The 21,961-nt window shown below is 40.9% G+C and overlaps 2 protein-coding genes across 2 annotated transcripts in view; one reads left to right on the forward strand and one right to left on the reverse strand.

Moving 5' to 3' along the window:
- Positions 1–108: 108 nt before the first annotated feature.
- On the reverse strand, positions 109–15,611 carry YIPF1 (Yip1 domain family member 1). The gene is made up of 10 exons (XM_060773541.2): positions 15,203–15,611; positions 10,169–10,245; positions 8,997–9,157; positions 7,161–7,241; positions 6,165–6,252; positions 5,949–6,065; positions 3,927–4,093; positions 2,209–2,391; positions 1,573–1,660; positions 109–740 (listed from the first exon to the last, which is right to left on the reverse strand). Exons 2-9 carry the CDS (start codon positions 10,197–10,199, stop codon positions 1,574–1,576), a joined length of 915 nt encoding a protein of 304 aa, XP_060629524.2. The 5' UTR covers positions 10,200–10,245; positions 15,203–15,611; the 3' UTR covers positions 109–740; position 1,573.
- A 29-nt stretch (positions 15,612–15,640) lies between these two features.
- The window catches only part of NDC1 (NDC1 transmembrane nucleoporin), a 30,306-nt gene continuing 23,985 nt past the window's right edge, over positions 15,641–21,961 (forward strand). Inside the window, exons 1-3 of the mRNA XM_060773540.2 lie at positions 15,641–15,796; positions 18,067–18,187; positions 18,929–19,030. Of these exons, the coding sequence (XP_060629523.2) occupies positions 15,767–15,796; positions 18,067–18,187; positions 18,929–19,030 (253 nt within the window). The 5' untranslated portion in view covers positions 15,641–15,766. The remainder of the gene's footprint in view (positions 15,797–18,066; positions 18,188–18,928; positions 19,031–21,961) is intronic.

The raw sequence follows: 21,961 nt of genomic DNA on the forward strand, positions 1-21,961 counted from the left end.
TGGCAAATCCCCTCTAAATAAATCTTGGCACAAAAACAAACAAACAAACAAAAATGCTGATAGGGTCATCTTAAGGTTGCTATAATTCGGAAATAACCTGAAGGTACACACAACAAAAACATTTATTGTTAGCTATGTTTATATCTTTGGTTTAAGGACCCCCATTTAATGGTGGTTGACATAAGACTTTTACAGTAATTTACATTTGAAGACAGAATAGCAAAGCAACCTAAATAGCTTCCCCAGCATATAATCATTTTATACTTTTTGATTGTTATTTACAGATTTTGTAGGTATGCACTTTACGGTCCTCCCCCAAAAATTCTGCAGATACCCATATTAATATAATTTGTAGAAAAAGAATAATATCCAGGCTTTTGGAAGAAGTAGTTAGAAACATAAACATGAAATGATAGTACTTAGAATTAATTTTATTCTATGGTAAAACACTAAAATACTGAAAATTATACAGTTTTTTTAAAAAAAATCATAAATTAGGTACAATAAAATCTTCAGGTGAAACTGACTCCATTTAATTGAAATCTATTTCACCATTTGTGTCAAAAGAGTGGAATTTCAACTAAAGTCCTGTACTGGCCAGTCGGTCATTCAAGTGTCATATGCTATGAAGTTCAGAATGTTTCCGTTATGCTTCCTTCAGATCTTTTGACTCCCTTTTCTTTTATTCAGCATGAGAAAGCCCCAATAAAGTGATATTGCACAGATAGAGACAGACATAGCTGGGGAGAAAAGTAAAATGTTTAGTATTAGTACTATATAGATATTTGAAATAACAATACACTTAATGAATTAATTTCTACAATAAAGAGTAATCTATTCTATATTCTAACACAGGCCAACTACAAAAAATCTTTTTCTTGGCGTTTTAGTTTTTAGGCCTGTTCCTGGGATTATTTGGGGCACTGGATCAGAAAACTGCATTGGATTGCATCAGCTCTAGTTTTTTAGATATGGTTATAATGATTCTTTAGGGGTGAGTAGATTGTGACTAGTAGATGGCATATATTCTGTATCTCAAAAACTAGATGTAATAGGGAGAAAAAGTTGCCATTTTTGTAATCAGGTTAAATGTACCCAGAAACAGGTCTAACATTTGAGGCACCAAAATGTATGTTGGCCAGTGTAATATTTGTAGAGCTTTCAATTAACTAATTAATCAACTTATTAAGCTATTACTTCACTAATTCTTCCCAGTGAATTCACTAACTTTCGTGTATTTGACAATTAACACTCCCTTGAGTGTTAGATTCATCAAGCACAACAATTTTGCAGTGGATCAATGATTTCTAATTGAAATAAATCACTCCTTGGTACTTTTAACTGCCCCAAACATCATACTATAGTGAAGTAGGCATTTCACGTGGCAGATTTTTTTAATGAAATACCTACTCAAGAACACTACATGATATTAAAGCCTACAGCCGCATTGAGTCGCCTGTTAAGGGCTGAAAAATGCGGTATAAAAATGAAGCAAATAAATAAATAAATAAATAAATACAGTTACCCAAACAGCACAAAAGAAATAGCAATAAAGATAGGACAACATCTTACCTTAGTGAGCCTTTGTTGCTCCTAGTGTTACATTATGTACAGTAGGCGATGTAAATTCTTCCAATTCAGGGGCATCAAAAAAGTATGCCTGCATTATAGAAGAATACAGGAACTGTGAACCTCATGCACAAACCTTCTTTACACTCTGTATTTTTAAAACATTCAATATGTTTCTTATGTAGATAGTAAAGAGGTTTGATTCCCCCCCCCCCCCCACAAGATTATTGGGAAAGTACTTGTATAAATGGCGGATATTGGAAAACAAGTAATATGCAAGAGATGAAACAAAAATACATTGTCAATACATATCTGAAAGTTAGCAAAACTAAAATATTCAGGGAAAGATGCCAAACAGCTTAAACATGACAGAGCTTGTGCTATGGGGTGTAAGTATTCCCAGCAAAGTGCTTGGTAGTCTGTTTCTATATTGACTTCTCAACACTTCAACAAGCCGTTAGGTTAATAGGCTACTAGTGCCAAGTTAGATACCTATTAAGAAAATTTCCACCACTAGAAAAGTAACATTTTATTTATTGCTGTGACACTTGCCAGCTCTTAACATCTGTAGGATTAACTGTACATGGAAACTCACTGAAGGAAAATTATATATCAAAGAGATAGAAAACTCTGCCATACCAAACAACCGACAGCAAGCAAGGCATGGAGAAGTACAACTGTCACAATTGTAGCTACTGCAATTCTTCGGTTGTCATCTCTAACAGCAGGCCAAAATGTCACTGCTAATACAGATCCTGAAAGACACAGAGCAAATACCACCAAAACCCATCTGAGAGCTTTCTGTGGAATAACCCACAAAATCTGTAATTGAAAAAAAGGAGAAAAAGTCCAGTCTTTGCCAGTTCTAATCCAGTAACATTTTATGGCAACATAATACTTGGCTTGTCCTAGATCGTGAACTGGTGATATTGAGCACCATCCACACCTTGGTCAAAGATTGCCCTCCAATACAAGTATATTATTTTTCTGAGTGTTATTTAGTGGAAAAGTGAATAGGCGTATTTATAAACCCTTTCTTTGTGCTTGCAATGGCTGTCCACAATACTTTGCACAGTTATGGATATTGAAATGCATGATCAACATGATCCCTTTCCCTTTTGTGAAGCAGACAAAGGCATTTCAAGTGCACTCTATATAATCTGAGCCTTTTATAAATCAGATTCACAGATATGGAGAAAAATCACAGTAGGCTATCAAATAGCACCCACTTTCAAGAAACTGCCCTTCAAAAACAACAGCTTCTGACTAGCCACTGAGATGAACATAACATGCCTTAAAGCAGTGGTTCTCAACCTGGAGTCCCCAGACGTTTTTGGCCTTCATCTCCCAGAAATCCTAACAGCTGGTAAACTGGCTGGGATTTCTAGGAGTTGTAGGCCAAAAACATCTGGGGGCCCCAGGTTGAGAACCACTGCCTTAAAGAAATAAATGCCATTTATGCATCCAATCTAAGCATGCAATATTTAATGTATTGTCGAAGGCTTTCATGGCCAGAATCACTGGGTTGTTGTAGATTTTTCGGGCTGTACTAGAAGCATTCTCACCTGACGTTTCGCCTGCATCTATGGCAGGCATCCTCAGAGGTTGTGTGATACTTATTTATTTATTTACAACATTTCTACCTCGCCTTTTTCCACCCTGGGGTGGGGACACTCAAAGTGGCTTACACTTATTTTATGCCTTCCAAAACAATGTACAATTAAAAACATTTAAATAAGATTATAAAATACATTAAAACATATAAAACAATGCCTTCAACTATTAACCACGTTATCCAAAGTCATAGTCTGGGCCATTCCAATAGTCATTGCACATAATTCCATATTTATCTATTTCACAAGATCTCCAAAAAGCCATGATTTTATTTTCTTACGGAAGGTCAGAAGGGAGGGGGCTGCTCTAATATCCCTAGGGAGGGAATTCAACAGCCAAGGGGCCACCACTGATAAGGCCCTGTCTCTTGTCCCCTACAGTCACACCTGCAAAGGAGGCAGGACTGAGAGTAGGGCCTCCCCAGATGATTTACAATCTGAAGAGAAACTAGAGTATAAACCAGATGATCTTAAACTCCGAGGTGGTTCATAGGGAGAAATCCATTCGGACAGGTAAGCTATTCTACAGTTTGAGCCAAACCTCCAAGTAAAGGGTGACAAATCACTATAATTTAAAGGTTATGAAAAATACATGCATTGTCAATATCATATTTAAAATTGCACATAGTATAATTACTCAATTAACCTCCCATTTGGAAAGTGAACAAAACAGGAACTATCTGTTTCTTCTAGACATTCTATAATTTAACATTTGTTCTTAAAAATTACTTATATTGTGCTTACCGCTGTTGGAATGTAAACGAAGAGGGAATAGCCATAAACACATACAATCTCAAGAAAGGAGTAGGAGACAATGTTCACAACTTTATTATTCCTCCACATGAGGAATCCCCACAGAGCTAGAGGAACTAGCCAAGCATAAGCATAGATAGCTGTTGCTGCTATGGACACTGTAAAAGAGACAAAATCAAACACTAAAAATCAGGCTATCACATCACAGAAGAGAATCTCAAATGGAGTGTCAATGGATCTCTTACAACTACAGTTTTAATGCAACTTTAAAAAATGTTTTTAGCAATTCAGAGTTATGATATGATGGAACTTATTCAAACGAAGATGAAATCTCTTAAATAACTCTTCTCCGTTGGTTCTGATTAGAAAAAAGTAAATATTAGCAAAATAACTGTTTACTTCAAAATGGCGTTCCAAGTCTGCTATAAGCAGGTTGGCATACATATTACACACTGTGTAGCATATATGTGTACAAATAGTAGTAATATGGATATAATTTTTTCTGTGAATTGCTATGAAGCAGGATGAAACATGTTGCTCTTTGACACTGTTCTTAATTATTAATCCTTATGGAAGATTTTGGCATAAGGGACCCACTTTCAAGACCACGGAGGTGTTATTAATCCGAAAATCCCTAAGTGCCCCTAGATAATTGATAAAGCCATGAGCAACAGTAGATTAATGCATGTAACAGTGACGAATTACATGAGAATTATGTCAGTCTGGTCAAAAATACTTTCTTTTAAGGAACCAAGAATTTAAAAGAATTGGAAGCCTCGAGTAGCATATCAAACTTGTCAGATATGATAGGATTTATATTCTTCCACAGGATGAGTTATCAATGGTTGGAGACTTTATTTTCTTTCTTGCCTATCTGACTTTTAATAGAGCCAAACTAGTATGATAGCAGATCTTTCTTTTCCTGCCTGCTAGATAATGACCTCTGTATTCTTTTAAAATAAGGTTCTGTGTTATCCATTTACTTTTGTTTAATATTTGGGCCAACTAAGTAACCTTGAGCAATCAATGTAAAAGAGCAGTTTGGGGCTATATCCTTCATGAGGAATCTATGACAGGCTCTTGCGCTTTTTAGATCCCTGAATTTGAGATGTTGGTTTCTCATTTCATGCCTTTATATCATGAAATCAAATTTTTAATATAAAATTGGTGGATGCATGATTTAACATGACTGCAACATTACTTATTTAATAGAACAAGATACACCTTATGGCAACACATATCCTTCTCTTGAGTTACACATGTGTTTTGACAGATTATTATTTAGCTTATCTTGGTCCAACGGAGGCTGACCCAACACCTTAGCAAATGTTTGTTTTCATCCATGGAGTGGCTGAAACTGATATAGTAATGTTCCTATTTTGCATCTTTATTATGCTTTGTGTACATGTGTCTATTGACTTATGTCACACCATTAATTTCATAAGAGTTTTTAAGGCAAGGAATACTCAGAGGTGGGTTTGCCAGTTCCTTCCTCTGAAATATAGCATACAGCTTCTTGCGTCTGTTAATATGCCACAAAGTATATGGCACTGAACTCAGATTCAATTGTTAGTGAAGTCAGCTTCTGCATAAGGAACAGAATGGTAACAGAAGTGCCATTTTGCTTTTCACCTGAGACAACAAAACATGGATTAGCACTGATTACACTATGTAAAAAAATGACAATTTTTCTGTTTCTGGTTTGAAAGTGTTATTTCCTGTTTAATTGTGTGGTACTTACTTTGAAAGTAGTTGTTATACTCCAGAAACTTTGTTTTTGTGGCTGCCACAAACTATATTGAATTGGTTGAGTCTCTACGAGATATTAATTGGAAAACTATAGCAAAATGTGCTGCAGGATGTCCCGCAAAAAACAAAGTTTTTGCAGTTTAATAAACCTTTTCCATGGTTTTATGAAAGAACCAATTAGGAAATGAAATTTATAACCCAGAAACAAAAATTGTACTGCATAGTGTTATTTATATTAGATATATTTGGGATAGTTTTACAAACCTTTACGGAACTCAGGCACATAATGGAAAGCTGGTTGTCCCAGATGGATGAAGAATTTTGAAAGATTGCCACTAATAGCAATGACAAAGACCAAGGTGGCACATATCCAGAATGGACCTTTTATCAGAGGAACAAAAGGGCAGAGACAAATTATTCTGATTGATCCATTTGCATTCAGTGTGAAAGACTTCTGACAATGTTTGCATCTGTACATACCATAAAGATCAGGGTTACTTCTAATGTACAGTCTCACAAAGTTTTTTCCTGGAACTGGAAAAACAGAACCTTTGATTCTGTCCAAGACCTATTTCAAACAGTACAAAAGTACAAGATTCATCTGAAAATAAGGTATTTTAATTACATGAAATATATCATCTATATGAAACATCCAGGCAATTTATTATTTTAGAAACAAGATATGCTTTCACCTTTTGTTCCCAAGGTCAGTTAGGTATCTTCTTAGTTTCCCATTGTATCCAAAAGGAGAAATTATAGTTTAAGGGCACTGTTCAAATCAAGGCATAAACCAGAATCAAATCCTCTTCTCTATGCCTTGGTTTGGAAGGAACCCTTAAGCTAGATATTAAGAAAACAATGACTGAGAAAACAGGTGGCTTCCCTGAATGATAGTGGCAAGAAGGTAGAGGGCTAATGACTCCTGAACCAAGAGCTACCAACTGCTAACGTTTACTAGCCTTTAAAAGGCACATTTGGTTAATTATAATATATAATTCATCTTGTTATAGTGCTTTGTCATGGTCTTGTGTATGTTTTTTAAATTTTCCTCATTGCAGTTTCCTATCACTAAATAATCTCTCTCCTATTCTTACAAACAGCAACCCACATCTCTATCATATTTAACAAAATAAAAACTGGAAAATTTGGTGACTGAACACACACTGCAAGGGAGAAGCATCAACTATCAATAGAGATGATCATTGTTATTCTTTGCAATGGTTATACTTTTCATTTTATTGAAAATTTCATTGTATTGTAAACTTTTATATGATGTACAATTAAGCTGTATCTTTCTTAACCTTTTAAGTCACCTTGAGTGAAAAAGGTGGGATATAAATATAAATGGTATAAATACAAATAAATAACTCAAAGCATAAACAAAATACATCCTTCTGTTTACAAATGGTGGCCAAAAGACTCAATTAATCAGCACAAAGGTTTAGTACTATAAAGACAAAACTGCAGATTACAAACCTGGTATGTATCCACATCAAAAAATGTTTGGTAATACTCAAATGTCCAGAATGGGGCACTTTTCTTCTGCCCAGCAAGCAACTGGAAAACAAGAAAGATTTAAAAATAAATGAAGTTGAGAAAAAATACTTATAAAATATTAACATATTAAATGGCAGACTATTTTACTTTGCACAATATATGGAAAAAGGTTTTGAAAAGATCATGAAAGCATTTTAAATCAAAAGTAATGTTTTCAGCAGTTCTTCCCAATTTATCTAATGTGGTGAACTGGCGGTTTTCCCCACACACAGGCCAAGGACCACTTTCATATACATACAATTTCCTTAGCCAAGCTTCTAATGAAAGATTGGGCATCCTGTGATCAACAACTTTTGGTCAGGGAGCAAAAAAATCACTCCAAATCTGCTAAATCATCCAGGTAGTATCAAAATGTTTGGGAATAAAAAGTGTATTGGATTTCAGATTTTTTTCTCTCAGATATTGGAATACTTGTATTTGCATATATGTACATAATGAGCCCCTGATGGTGCAACGAGTTAAACCTCTAATCTGCAGAACGTGCTGATCGGATGGTTGGTGGGTTGAATCTATGGACGGGGCGAACTCCCGTTGTTCTGCCAACCTAGCAGTTCAAAAACATGCAAATGTGAGATCAATAGGTACCGCTCTAGTGGGAAGGTAACAGTGCTCCATGTAGTCATGCCAGCCACATGACCTAGGAGGTGTCTATGGACAACACTGGCTCTTCGGCTTAGAAATGGAGATGAGCGCTACCTCCCAGAGTTGTACACGACTAGACTGAATTGTCAAGGAGAAACCTTTACCTTTACATAATGAGCTTTCTTCATAATGGGATGCAGGCATAAACACAAAATTCATTTCTGTTTTAGATACACTAAAGATAATTTCTTATATTTTAAAAAATATTGTGTATGAAACTAAATTTATGTACACTGAACTTTCAGAAAGCAAAGGCGTCACTCTCTTGGCCACCCATGTGAAGAATTTTGGATTTGAAGTATTTCAGACTTTGCATCCTGAATAAAGCATGTTCAACCTGTACTGCTTGTTACATGGATATTGTTGTCTGCCTTCAAGTCGTATTCAACTTACAGCTATTAGTATATTTTAATTCATATTTGGAAAGAAGTATTGAGCAGTTGTATTTCTCTCAGCATGACAGGGGAGTCAAATGGTACATATTAAGAGGAAAGGCTATTGCCACTGGACAAATTTTCTGGTGCCCATAAACTTCAATAAAATATTTAGATATATATTATAGTGTTATAAAGAGAATGCAAATAGGCCATAAAACATTTCTCATGGGGCTTATTTTGAATTTCATTATTTCTCTTCAGCATGTATTTAAACACAAGTACCCCACAAAGCATTCATGCACTGATTGATTGCAGATACATCAATGATTGTAAATACACGGCTGCTTATAGATTGGTTCAGTGTTCGTGGCTAATAAAATATAGGAGTGACTAGAAAGGCTCTCTACTTGAGATATCTTCAGATTCTGTTCATATAAGTGATCTATCCGCCTCTTAAACTTGACATTAGAACCACTTTTTGGAGTCTGGCCTATGGTAACTCTGTTCTGTGGATGACTACCCTGAAGAGTGTCTGCTATTATTTAATGTCTTGTTTTTGATGAATTTGTTTTAATTTTTTTATGACTTTGATGGCACCGGTGGTGCTTGCTGTGAGGCCGCCCTGAGTCTCCCCTTGGGGGTGAGAAGGGTGGGGTACAAATGCAGGAGATAAATAAATAAATAACATAGTTGATATGGATTAATACTGTCAAAAACTCTTGAATTGTCATCTAACCTCAGTTTTATCTGAATCATCCGTTCCCAATAGCTCATCATCTTCCTCTCTTCCAGAATCTTGCAAATGTCCATGCTTTTTCTTTGGTTTCTCGGGTTCATCAATGCTTATTGTGACAGCATCGGGATTTGCCGCCAACAAGTTGGCGGCATCATCAAATTCTAAAAAATAAAATGCCAACACAAAAATGTTATCTTTACATAAATACAATTGCACAGAATAAGTAGGATTCCTGCATCATTTTTGTAATACTTCTAGAAGTCTAAAATTCAATAGATAGATAGAGACCTAGGTAGCGATGGCATTCATTTGAGTGCACTAACTTCTCCTTATGCAGTTGTGTCACACTGACCTGCTTTCTCCTATTAAACTCCGAATTAGCAAGTAATTTAGCTTCCTGGATTCAACCCTTAGGATTGAAAGGCTATTTGAACTAGTATATACCTTCTTTATTATTTATTTATTTATTTGGAACATTTGTACCCCATCTTTTCTTGACCTCCAAAACGGGACTCAGGGCGGCTACAAACAGGCAACAATTTGATGCCAAAACGATAAAACACATAATAAAATACAATCCGTACATAAAAACAATATAAATATAAATATAGATTAAAACAGTTCAACATGTTAAAAACCTAAGGGACAACATCATAAAAAACAACAGCAAGAAACATGATGCAGGAAACAAAATATATTGCAGTACTTCTTTCAGGGTGCATCTACACTGTAGAATTAATACAGTTTGACACTACTTTAACTGCCATGATTCAATGCTATGGAATTGTGGGAGTTGTAGTCTGGCAAGGCATCAGCACCAAGAAGGCTAAAGACCTTGTGAAACTACAACTCCCATGATACCAAAATATAAATTCTACAGTGTAGATGCACCTCCTATTGAAAAAGGAAGGGTAAATTTAAATATATTTTGAGGAGCCTCTAAAACCAAGTGTTTTTTTTAAAGAGGGGAAATATTTAACCACAAAAGGAAATTTGCACTTAATCTCAACGTTGACAATACTGCTTTCAGAAAACAAATTCAAAAATATCAATTAACACATAACTCTGTGAACTATGAACTAGACTTTAATAATAATGAAAGAACATGATTAAACCCAATGAGAAAACCACAAACCAATCTGGTGCTTTAGAAGTGTAATTCTACACATTACCTTGAAACTTTAGGTCATCCACAGTTGCCATTCATGCAGCAATGTTTGATGAAGCAGTTCAAAACTGGGGAAAATGGCTGAAAAATATAAAGCAGATACCTACAAAGTGAGATTTAAAGATCAAACAAATATCAACATACTGGTGAAGCCAGCTCCTTGACTGACTGACTGAATAAATAAATGATAAAATCTTATATTCACACTGAAACCCAAACATGAATTGCCTTTAGACTGGAAGAGGCATTGTTCTGGTTTCTGAACATGAGTCAACAGTGCAATGTGGCAACGAAAAAAGTCAATGTGATTCTAGGCTGCATCAATACAAATATAGCATCTAGATCAAGGGAAGCCCTAGTCCTATTCTGTGTTGGTTAGACCTCACCTGAAATACTGTGTCCAGTTCTAGGCACCACAATTCAAGAGGGATACTGACAAACTAGAACAAGTCCAGTGGAGGGCAACTAAAATGATCAAAGGTCTGGAAGAGAAGCCCTGTGAGGAAAAGCTTAAAGAGCTGTTTAGCCTGCAAAAAAGAAGGCTGAAAAAAGACATGATAGCCATGTTTAAATATTTGAGATGATGTCATATTGAGGAGGGGGCAAGTTTGTTTTCGACTGCTCTGGAGACTAAGACATGGAGCGATGGATTCAAATTGCGGCAAAACAGATTCCACCTAAACATTAGGAAAAACTTCCTGATGGTAAGAGCTGCCTCCTTGGAGTGTGATGGAGTCTCTTTCTCTGGAGGTTTTTAAGCAGAGGTTGGATGGCCATCTGCTAGGGGTGCATTGATAGCGCCTTCTTGCATTGCAGAATAGGGTTGGACTAAATGGCTCTTGGGGTCTCTCTGAAGTTTATGATTCTACAATTCTGCCATAAGCCATCAGGACCAGGGTTCAAATCTCCACTTTGCCATTAAATCCACTGAGCAAGCCACACTCTCTTAGCCTAAAAGGAAGTCAATGGCAAATCTTTTGAGCAAGCTTTGCTTAGAAAACTATGTGACAGATTCAGCTTAGGGTTGCCATGGGTCAGAAATTACTTGAAGGCAAACAACAATTGGAGCTGTTAAGAGGTGACACTGCCTACCTCTGGGAAATAATACAACATCAAACCACAAAGCTAACAAACCTGCTACCATTCATCTCTCTGAAAAGGAACATTAGCACAGTGTTTGCTTTGCCACTCCCTCCCAGAAAGAATACTCAGCTCGATGCAGAAATTATGACCTAGTGTTTATGAGAGTAACAATAAAATCCTAAACAGGAGAGAAAGGTAATTTGAATGCCACAGGATCCTTTCTCCCACATTAAATTAAAATTCAGCAAGTGATGCAGAGCAAGCAGAGCAACGCACCACAAAAGTCTAATTTGGGGACAGCATTCTACACAGCACAGCAACTCATTTTAAATCCCTATTTTGTCATAAGAGAAATCCTATTGAAATCAAAGCATGTATTTATTTATTTATTTATTTTGGATACTTTTACCCCACCCTTCTCAACCCCCGAAGGAGGACTCAGGGCGGCTTACAGAAAAGGCACGATTCAATGCTTATACAAAGTTACACACAATATACAAAACCATAATTAAAACAGTTATCACAGTTAAAACCATCAACAACACATCATATAAAACATCATATAAAACATCATGTAAACATCATATGTACTAAGAGTGAGTGAAGAGAGAAAATCTTTCCTGAATTCGAAATGCACGCAGCCATAACAGCTTCTAATTCAAGAACTGATTTTTGTTTTATAATAAGAATAAGAATAATTTTAAAATGACAGAATGAAAATATGTTTTTAAATTATATGTTTTTATATTGCATAGTTTCCAGGGCTGTGACCAATTTGGATCCCAGTCCTGGAAAAGTAACAACAACAACACCTTTATTAATGACTTAAATGAAGAGTTAGAAGGCACAATAATCAAGTTTGGAGATGACATCAAATCAGAAGGGATAGCCAATACTCCAGAAGACAGGAGCAGAATTCAAAATGATCTTAACAGATTAGAGAGATGATTGGCCAAAACTAACAAAATGAAGTTCAACAGGGACAAATACAAGATACTCCACTTAGGCAGAAAAAATGACATGCAAAGATATAGAATGGGGGATGCCTGGCTCGACAGCAGTATGAGTGAAAAAGATCTTGAGAGTCCTTGTGGACCACAAGTTAAACATGAGCCAAAAATGTGATGCAGTGGCTGAAAAAGCCAATGGGCTTTTGGCCTACATCAATAGGAGTATAGTGTCTAGATCCAGGGAAGTCGTACTATCCCTCTATTCTGCCTTGGCCAGACCACACCTGGAATGCTGTGTCCAATTCTGGACACTTCAGTTTAAGGGAGATATTGACAAGTTGGAATGTCTCCAGAGGAAGGCAACTAAAATAATCAAGGGTTTGGAGAACAAGCCCTATGAGTAGCGGCTTAAAGAGCTGGGCATGTTTAACCTGCAGAAGAGAAGGCTGAGAGGAGACATGATGAGGGGAAGTCATAGAGAGGAAGCAAGTTTGTTTTCTGCTGCGCTGGAGACCAGGACACGGAACAATGGCTTCAAACTACAGGAAAGGAGATTAGGAAGAGCTTTCTAACCTGAACATTAGGAAGAACTTCCTAACTGTGAGAGCCGTTCAGCAGTGGAACTTTCTGTTCCGGAGTGTGGTGGAAGCTCCTTCTTTGGAGGCTTTCAAACAGAGGCTGGATGGCCATCTGTCGGGGGTGCTTTGAATGTGATTTTCCTGCTCAAGGGGGCTTACATATGGAGTTGGACTGGATGGCCCACGAATTCTCTTCCAACTATGATTCTATGAACGTGTACCCCAATTTTCTCCAAAGTACACCACAGCCTTACATTATTTATTTATTATCCTTATTCATACCCTTTTGAGCTGCTTTTGAGCTGTGGTGCTGGAGGAAAGTGCTAAGAGTGCCTTGGACTGCGAGAAGATCTAACCAGTTCATCCTCCAGGAAATAAAGCCTGACTGCTCATTGGAGGGAAGGATACTAGAGACAAAGTTGAAGTACTTTGGCCACATCATGAGGAGACAGCAAAGCCTGGAGAAGACAATTATGCTGGGGAAGGTGGAAGGTAAAAGGAAGAGGGGCCGACCAAGGGCAAGATGGATGGATGGTATCCTTGAAGTGACTGGACTGACCTTGAAGGAGCTGGGGGTGGTGACGGCCGACAGGGAGCTCTGGCGTGGGCTGGTCCATGAGGTCACGAAGAGTCGGAGACGACTGAACGAATGGACAACAACAATTCATACCCTGCCTTTCTCTACCACGAAGGGGACTCAAGGAGGCTTACATATGGCAGTTATTCAATCCTTGGAACATATACAAACATTAAGCTTAAAGTCAATTGAATTAAAATACACACTAAACATTTAAAATCATTACATTCAGTGTTAAATCATGCCATCCAAAAATCATAATCAAAGGCCGTTCCGTTATCATTGCACATATTCCAGTTTGTTATTGCACTGCGGTATTCTTCTAATGCCTGATCCCAGAGTCAGGTTTTTACTTTCCTGCTAAAGGCTAGGTGGGAGGGGGGAGGGAGGCTGAGAGGGAGTTCCACAGCTGAGGGGCTACCACTGAGAATGTCCTGTCTCTCATCCCCACCAGACGAGCTTATGAGGATGGTGGGACACGTAACAGGGTCTCCCCAGACTATCTTAATCTCCAAGGTGGTTCATGGGGAAGATACATTTGGACAGGTAAGCTGGGCTGGAACCATTTAGGGCTTTATAGGCTAAAGACTGCACTTTAAATTGTGCTTGGAAGCAGACCGGCAGCCAGTGGAGCTGTACGCCGCTCTGGTGAGCAACCTGGCTGCTGCCCATTGGACCAGTTGAAGCTTCTGAACAGTCTTCAAAGGCATGGATCACTGTGGCCCAGGCCCGTAGCCAGGATTTCGTTTCGGGGGGGGGGGGGGGGGGCTAAAAAAATTTCAGGGGGGGTTTTGGGGGGGGGCTGAGTCTGAGTGAAAGAGGGTCTACCCTAGCAAACCTTTTGTATTATTACCCCAATACCCCCATGCATATGGGATATATTGAGTATGGTGATCAGATCATGATATGAATAAACATAACAGTTTAAATAATGCACCAGTAAGGCCTTTTCGCGAACCACCATGAGAATTTCGGGGGGGGGGGGTGAAGCCCCCCGAGCGCCCCCCCCCCCCCCCCCCCCCAGCTACATGCCTGCTGTGGCCAAAAACCATACAATCAAAAACATGCAGAACATAAATATTGCAATTATCAGAACAAAATTATGCAACTTTAACATTATTTAAAATTCCAAATAGAGAAGCATCACAAAACTGCAGGAGAAACTTGAAGAGAGATTTGCAACTTTGGAATTTGACCTCAAGAGCAATGCACAGGGATGCCTTTTTTGAACCCCATATCATCTAATTGTAATTGAAGATGGAATTTGGAATGAAAGCATTATTACAACACTTTATCCTTCAATATAAATGTCTTTATTTCGACATCAAATAATGACAACTAATATTAGCTAACAAAAGATGCAGACATTTCTAAGGGGCATATTCCAAGCAGGTGATTAAGGACATCACGGAAAAATGGATTTGCATGAAAGGACAAGGCATCTACACTGCAGAATTGATGCAGTTTGATACCACTTTAGCTGCCATGGCTCAATGGAATGGAATTCAGAGAGTTCTAATCATACAAGGTCTTTATTATCTCTCTAAAAGTGTTGGTGACTCATCAAACACTCAGGATTCCGTAGCACTGAGCCATGGCGGTTAAAGTCAAACTGCATTAATTCTACAGTACAGATGCACCCAAGGAGCCTGACCCTTATGGTTATGAACCCAGCATCATCCTGCCTGCACACAAGGCACAAATGATGTCATTTGAAAGGGATCTACCCGCTAGGGAGTCGATTGGGGAGTGTGCTTCCACCTAAACACGGGTTTATAGGAACGTGTGAACCCCCTCCTGCAGTCTAGGCCCGGCACAAATCCCCCTCCGCCAGGCGGCGCCATCACTACCTGTCAGCCGTAAAGCGAGGACGTACGGGAAGGCCTCTGTTGCCGGAAAAGGACACTTTCCCAGCTCTGTTCCTTAAAGTGAAAGAAGCCTTATATAGGTTCGCGTCTAAGTCCCGCCTCCTTCCGCCCCGCCTTTTAAAGAGACAGGGCGCAATTTCGCCTCCAGGTTGTTCAATAGCACGTGGGCGGGCAGGGAGCCGGCAATGACTCTGATCCCATCTACCCTGCAGACTTCATTCAGTTTGACACCACTTTTAACGACCGTGGTTGAATGCTATGGAATCCTGAGAGTGTTAGTTTGCTGAGGCTTCCGCGCTCTTTGGCTCTAGGGTAGGACTGGGCAAACTTGGGCCCTCCAGCTGTTTTGGCCTTCAACGCCCACCGTTCCTCACAGCCTCAGGCCCCTTCCTTTTCCCCCTCAGCCGCTTAGACTGAGGTCCTGGTTGGTGCGTTTCGAAATACGTCACCGTGCTCCCGGGCTCCTATTGGTCGAGCGGCAAGGCCTGCCGGGATCGCATCCGGGGGGCGTCTCCGGCCCCATTCCGCCTTCTGCCCGGGAAAAGGATGCTTTATTCCACGCGGGAACGGCTAAACGTATGTATGGCCTGACGGTTGTACTAGAGACACGTGTACAGCTCAATCACGTCTGAATGCTGGGCAAATACCTGTGAGACACGTGTTCATAAGAGCCACAGGGGACACCCGCCTTATAGAATATAAGTATGTGATCTGGCACCACTTGAACTGTCATGGCCCAATGCTATGGGAATCTGGGAGTTGTCGTTTGGGGACCTTGTAGAACTGCAGCTCCCTTGACTCCATAGGAATGAGCCATGGCAGTCAAAGTGGTGTCAGGCCGCATTCATTCTACAGTCTATGTAGGTACAGCTAATAATAATAATAATAAAAAAACTTTATTTATACCCTGCCACCATCTCCCCAAGGGGACTCAGGGCGGCTTACGTGAGGCCAAGCCCAGCAATACAACAATGCAAATCTATATAAATAAAAATGCCACGTTTGTTTGTGGGATTAACATAACTCAAAAACCACTGGACAAACTGACATGAAATTTGGACAAAATACATCGATTAGGCCAACGAGTGACCATCACTCAAACACACTGAAAAACACAACAGAAGAGACTTAAAAGGGAAAAAGATGCTACAGTGCATGCGCAAACCCACACATATATATACGCAAACACACACATATACACAAATATACACACACAAAACACATATACACAGACTGGGCCACAGCAACGCATGACAGGGGACGGCTAGTATACAACATAAGAATACAATAGTAAAATATAAGAAAATAAAATACAAGAAACAATATAAATAAACATATTAAACAATATAAAATCACAATATTTGAACACAGAAAATAGATCACATTAGGCAGGGCCGGTTGCAAAAATTAAAAGTTTAAAAACACTGGGTGAGAGAGCAATGTAATGTATCTGGACAGGGGATCCGAGGGACGAAGTAGGGTTTAATTGCGCTACCAGGTAAACTAAAGTGCTTCAGAGGGCTTTATATGCAGGGTTTAGTCAGGTCAGGTCAGGTCAGGGTTTATTGTTCATTCATTCATTAAAGGTGCACTGGAACAGCCAAGTTTTCAAGCTATGAGTATGTATGAGCTCGAGAACCTGTTGCATTGAAGGTTGTGCATTGTTCACAGTGTCCTGTGTCTTTAGATAATATATTGTCTATGGGAGCATTTCTCAACCTGGGGGTCGGGACCCCTGGGGGTGTCAGAGGGGTCCCCAGAGACCATCAGGAAACACAGTATTTTCTGTTAGTCATGGGGATTCTGTGTGGGAAGTTTGGCCCAATTCTATCGTTGGTGGGGTTCAGAATGCTCTTTGATTGTAGGTGAACTATAAATCCCAGCAACTGCAACTCCCAAATGTCAAGGTCTATTTTCCCCAAACTCCACCAGTGTTCACATTTGGGCGTATTGAGTATTCGTGCCAAGTTTGGTCCAGATCCATCGTTGTTTGAGTCTACAGTGCTCTCTGGATGTAGGTGAACTACAACTCCCAAACTCAAGGTCAGTGCCCACCAAACCCTTCCAGTATGCCAACAGAAAGATTGACAGTTCGAAGCCATTTCAGGGTGAGCTCCTGACCTTCAGCTCCAAGATCCCCACCCACCTTGGGGATCGAAAACAGCAATGTGTGTAGATAAATAGGAAGTGCATTAAGCAGGGAGGTATTTTAGGCACGATGTTTTGAAGGAAAGTTTACAAACAAAAAAAAGCTTTTCGGCAAAGAAATGGAGCGACAAACCCCCTGTGGCCAGAACCGAGCACAGCCTCCAAAGATGCTGAATGTTGAGAAAAAGGCTGTATATACCTTTATATGTTGTCTGTCTTGTCATTGTACAGTATAATTGGCATTGAATGTTTGCCGGATATGTGTCCTGTGATCCGCCCTGTGAGAAAGGCGGAATATAAGTACTGTCAACAAATAAATAATTATAAGAGCATTTCTCCTTCATAATAATAATAAATCTTTATTTATGTTCAGCTTTTCTCCCTAAATGGAACCCAGAGCTGCTCACAACTTTTTAAAATCAATACAAATAACTCATACATATCATATAAAACCAACTATAAAATAAAACATAAATAAACATTTGAAAATCATTTAACAGATACAATTGTTGCGGGAATTCGTCAGTTCAGATAACAATTAGCCTTCTCTAACAGAGTGCTGGTGCCTCACCAAATTACAATTTCCATGATTCCATAGCATTGAGCCATGGCAGTTAAAGTGGCCTCAAACTATTAATTCTAGAGTGTAGATTCATCCAAAGGAAAGGGCTTTTTAAAGTTTCTGTTTTTTCCCCTAGATCTTGGGATGGAGAGCCGCTTCAACTATTGTTTGGTCTCTGCTTCTGCTTCCTCTCTGTGTTGCTGTCTTCGTCACCATCAGCAGTATTGACCTTCTCCACCCTATACAATGGATCACAAGTATGTACTACACCCTGTATGAGAAATTCAAATGCTTCTCCATTTATGTTGCATGTTCATCTTTGAGGGCGTTCACATCAAAGTGTACATTGCCTTGGTAATTCTTAATAACAGCCCAATAAAGGGATGAGAGAGAAGGAATGGCTTGATTTAAAGACTGTTCAGTGACCATCTACATATGTCTTGCTAGACCAGACTTCTTTAGTCTGGTGTGATCCAGCTGTGTCCCAACAAGAATAAACTATGACTGAGTTTGTTCACATAATGGGAGTTGCAGTCCAATACTTGGAGAAGTCTGTGCTAAATCATGGTGAGATTGATAAGTATGAGCTGGTTCTTGGTTTGTGTGCTCTCCTCTCTCCCTTCTAATAGCACCGCTATATAATATTTTCTGAAAAATAATTTCATTGTTATTTACCATCAAGTGGGCTTTGATTTATCATGCCCCTATAAATAAAACACCTCAAAGATCCCAAAAAGATATAGACTTTGCAAAACCACAACTCCCATGACTTCGTTGCATTGAGCCACAACAGTCAAAGTGGTGTCACACTGCATTAATTCTGCAGTGTAAATGAGTCTGTTGTTTTATGGTATCTCCAGAGTGTGATAGAGAGTGGTCAGGCTTCATTTGCTCTTGGAACCATTTATTTACCTTTCTGTCAATCCATATTATCTAGAATTTTCGTACAGTACCGCATTTTCAAATGTTAATTTTCTCCTTACGACTTTCTATTTTAGATTCATTCAATGACTTATATACCTCCTATGTGTTCTTTTGCATACTACTGATGTCTGTGGTGATCGTGGTAATAAATATCTTCAATGTTGAATTTCATGCAGGTGAGTTGAACTGAATGTACTGATAGCTTTCTCTGAGACTATTGCTTTATGCTGAATTGTGTTTCAACTCTGCTTTAGGTCTGCTTTATTTCACTGTGTAACAATAAACTTGGCCTTTATTATATTTTTAAACTCTTTTTTCATAAATATTTTCATAAATATTAAATAACTCAGAGCTGCCCATAAATCCAAATTTTTATCTCATTTCACATTGTCCTCTATCTGTCCCTTTTAAGATGCTTAGGATGCTTGGAAAACCATCATATCTTCTTTGAGGAAAACTTCCTAGAATATTTTGTACTCTTGTAAACATAAATCAGAGAAAGATGGTTGTCAACGGAAAAACGACCTGGATCCAGGACTTAATCCTGGAAGAGCGGGCAGATCTGGCGTGCATCACGGAGACCTGGCTGGATGAAGCGGGGGGCGTAAACCTCTCCCAGCTTTGTCCTCCAGGTTTCTCCGTGCAACACCAACCAAGAGCCGGAGGACGGGGAGGAGGGGTCGCAGTGGTCTATAGAGATTCCATCCATCTGACCAGGAGTCCCATCCCGCAGACCACAAATTTCGAATGCGTCCACCTGAGGGTGGGTGACCGGGACAGAATAGGGATTCTTGTAGTGTACCGTCCACCTCGCTGCACTACAGTCTCCCTGCCTGAGCTAGCGGGGGTGGTCTCGAGCCTGGTGGTGGAGTCCCAACGGCTTCTTGTGCTGGGGGACTTCAACATCCATGCCGAGGCGACCCTCACAGGAGCGGCTCAGGACTTCATGTCTGCCATGGCAACCATGGGGCTGTCCCAGCAAATAACTGGCCCCACCCACTGTGCTGGACACACATTGGACTTGGTTTTCTGCCAGGGATGGGAGCAGGGTGGCGGTGTGGAGGAGTTGTCTATCTCTCCGTTGCCATGGACCGACCACTTCCTGATCAGATTCAGGCTCACTGCGCCCCCTAACCTCCGCAAGGGTGGAGGACCCATTAAGATGGTCCGCCCCAGGAGGCTTATGGATCCGAACGGATTCCTGACGGCTCTTGGGGATTTTCCCGCCACCTCGGTAGGTGACCATGTCGAGGCCTTGGTCGCTCTCTGGAATGGGGAGATGACCAGGGCAATTGACAGGATCGCTCCGGAACGTCCCCTCTCAAGTAACCGAGCTAAACCAGCTCCTTGGTTCACTGAGGAGCTGGCAGCGATGAAGCGAAGGAAGAGGGAACTAGAGAGCGTGTGGCGCTCGGACCCAAGCGAGCCAAATCGAGCACGGTTTGTGTCCTTTCTAAGGGCATATGCCGCGGCAATAAAAGCCGCAAAGAAAACCTTCTTTGCGGCTACTATTGCGTCTGCAAAAAACCGTCCGGCGGAGTTGTTTCGGATTGTCAGAGGTCTTTTAACTCCCCCTATCTTAGGTGGGAGCCCTGACAACTCGGCCACGCGCTGTGAAGCATTTGCTCGGTTCTTTGCAGACAAAGTCGCCTTGATCCGCTCTGGGCTGGACGCCACATTAAATGCAGTCTCTGTGGATGTGACACAAGCACCTGCTTGTCCTATTTTGATGGATTCTTTTCAGTTTGTGAAACCCGAGGATGTGGACAAGATACTTGGAGGAATGAGGCCTACCACGTCCATCCTAGACCCCTGCCCATCCTGGCTTCTGAAAGAGGCCAGAGGGGGATTGGCTGAGTGGGTAACGGTGGTGGTTAATGCCTCCCTTCGGGAAGGCACGATTCCAGCGAGCCTAAAACAGGCTATTATAAAGCCGCTGTTGAAGAAACCATCACTGGACCCCACTAGATTTGACAACTTTCGGCCAGTTTCCAATCTTCCCTTTCTGGGCAAAGTCATGGAAAGCGTGGTGGCCTCACAACTCCAGGTATTCTTGAGAGACACGGATTATCTGGATCCGGCACAGTCTGGCTTCAGACCGGGACATGGTACCGAGACGGTCTTGGTCGCCTTAGTGGATGATCTGCGCCGGGAGCTAGACAGGGGGAGTGTGTCCCTGTTGGTGCTTCTGGACCTCTCAGCGGCCTTCGATACCGTCGACCACGGTATTCTTCTGGGACGCCTTGCAGAGATGGGCCTTGGGGGCACCGCTTTGCGGTGGCTCCAGTCATTTCTGGAGGGTCGTACCCAGAAGGTGTTGTTGGGGGACTCCTGTTCAACACCACAGCCTTTGACCTGTGGTGTTCCTCAGGGCTCCATACTGTCCCCCATGCTGTTTAACATCTACATGAAGCCGCTGGGTGAGATCATCCGGAGTTTCGGGGTGCGGTGTCACCTGTACGCAGATGACGTCCAACTCTGTCACTCCTTCCCACCTGCTACTAAGGAGGCTGTCGAAGTCCTGAACCGGTGCCTGGCCGCTGTGACGGTCTGGATGAGGGCGAACAAACTGAAATTAAATCCAGACAAGACAGAGGTACTCCTGGTCAGTCGCAAGGCCGAACAGGGTATAGGGTTACAGCCTGTGCTGGACGGGGTCGCACTCCCCTTGAAGGCACAGGTTCGCAGCTTGGGTGTGACCCTGGACTCATCGTTGAGCCTGGATCCCCAGGTTTCAGTGGTGACCAGGGGAGCATTTGCACAGCTTCGGCTCGTGCGCCAGCTGCGCCCGTATCTTGGGAAGTCTGACTTGGCCACGGTGGTACACGCTTTGGTCACATCCCGCCTCGACTACTGCAACGCTCTCTACGTGGGGCTGCCCTTGAAGACGGCCCGGAAGCTCCAGCTAGTCCAGCGCGCGGCAGCCATGTTGTTAACCGGAGCGGGACGCAGGGAGCGCACAACGCCCTTGCTGTCCCAGCTCCACTGGCTGCCGATCAGCTACCGGGCCCAATTTAAGGTGCTGGTGCTAACCTACAAAGCCCTAAACGGTTCCGGCCCAAAATACCTTGAGTACCGCATCTCGGCCTACGAGCCCACGAGGACCT

Source organism: Anolis sagrei, chromosome 4 (genome assembly GCF_037176765.1).
Source record: "Anolis sagrei isolate rAnoSag1 chromosome 4, rAnoSag1.mat, whole genome shotgun sequence".
Taxonomy (NCBI): Eukaryota; Metazoa; Chordata; class Lepidosauria; order Squamata; family Dactyloidae; genus Anolis; species Anolis sagrei.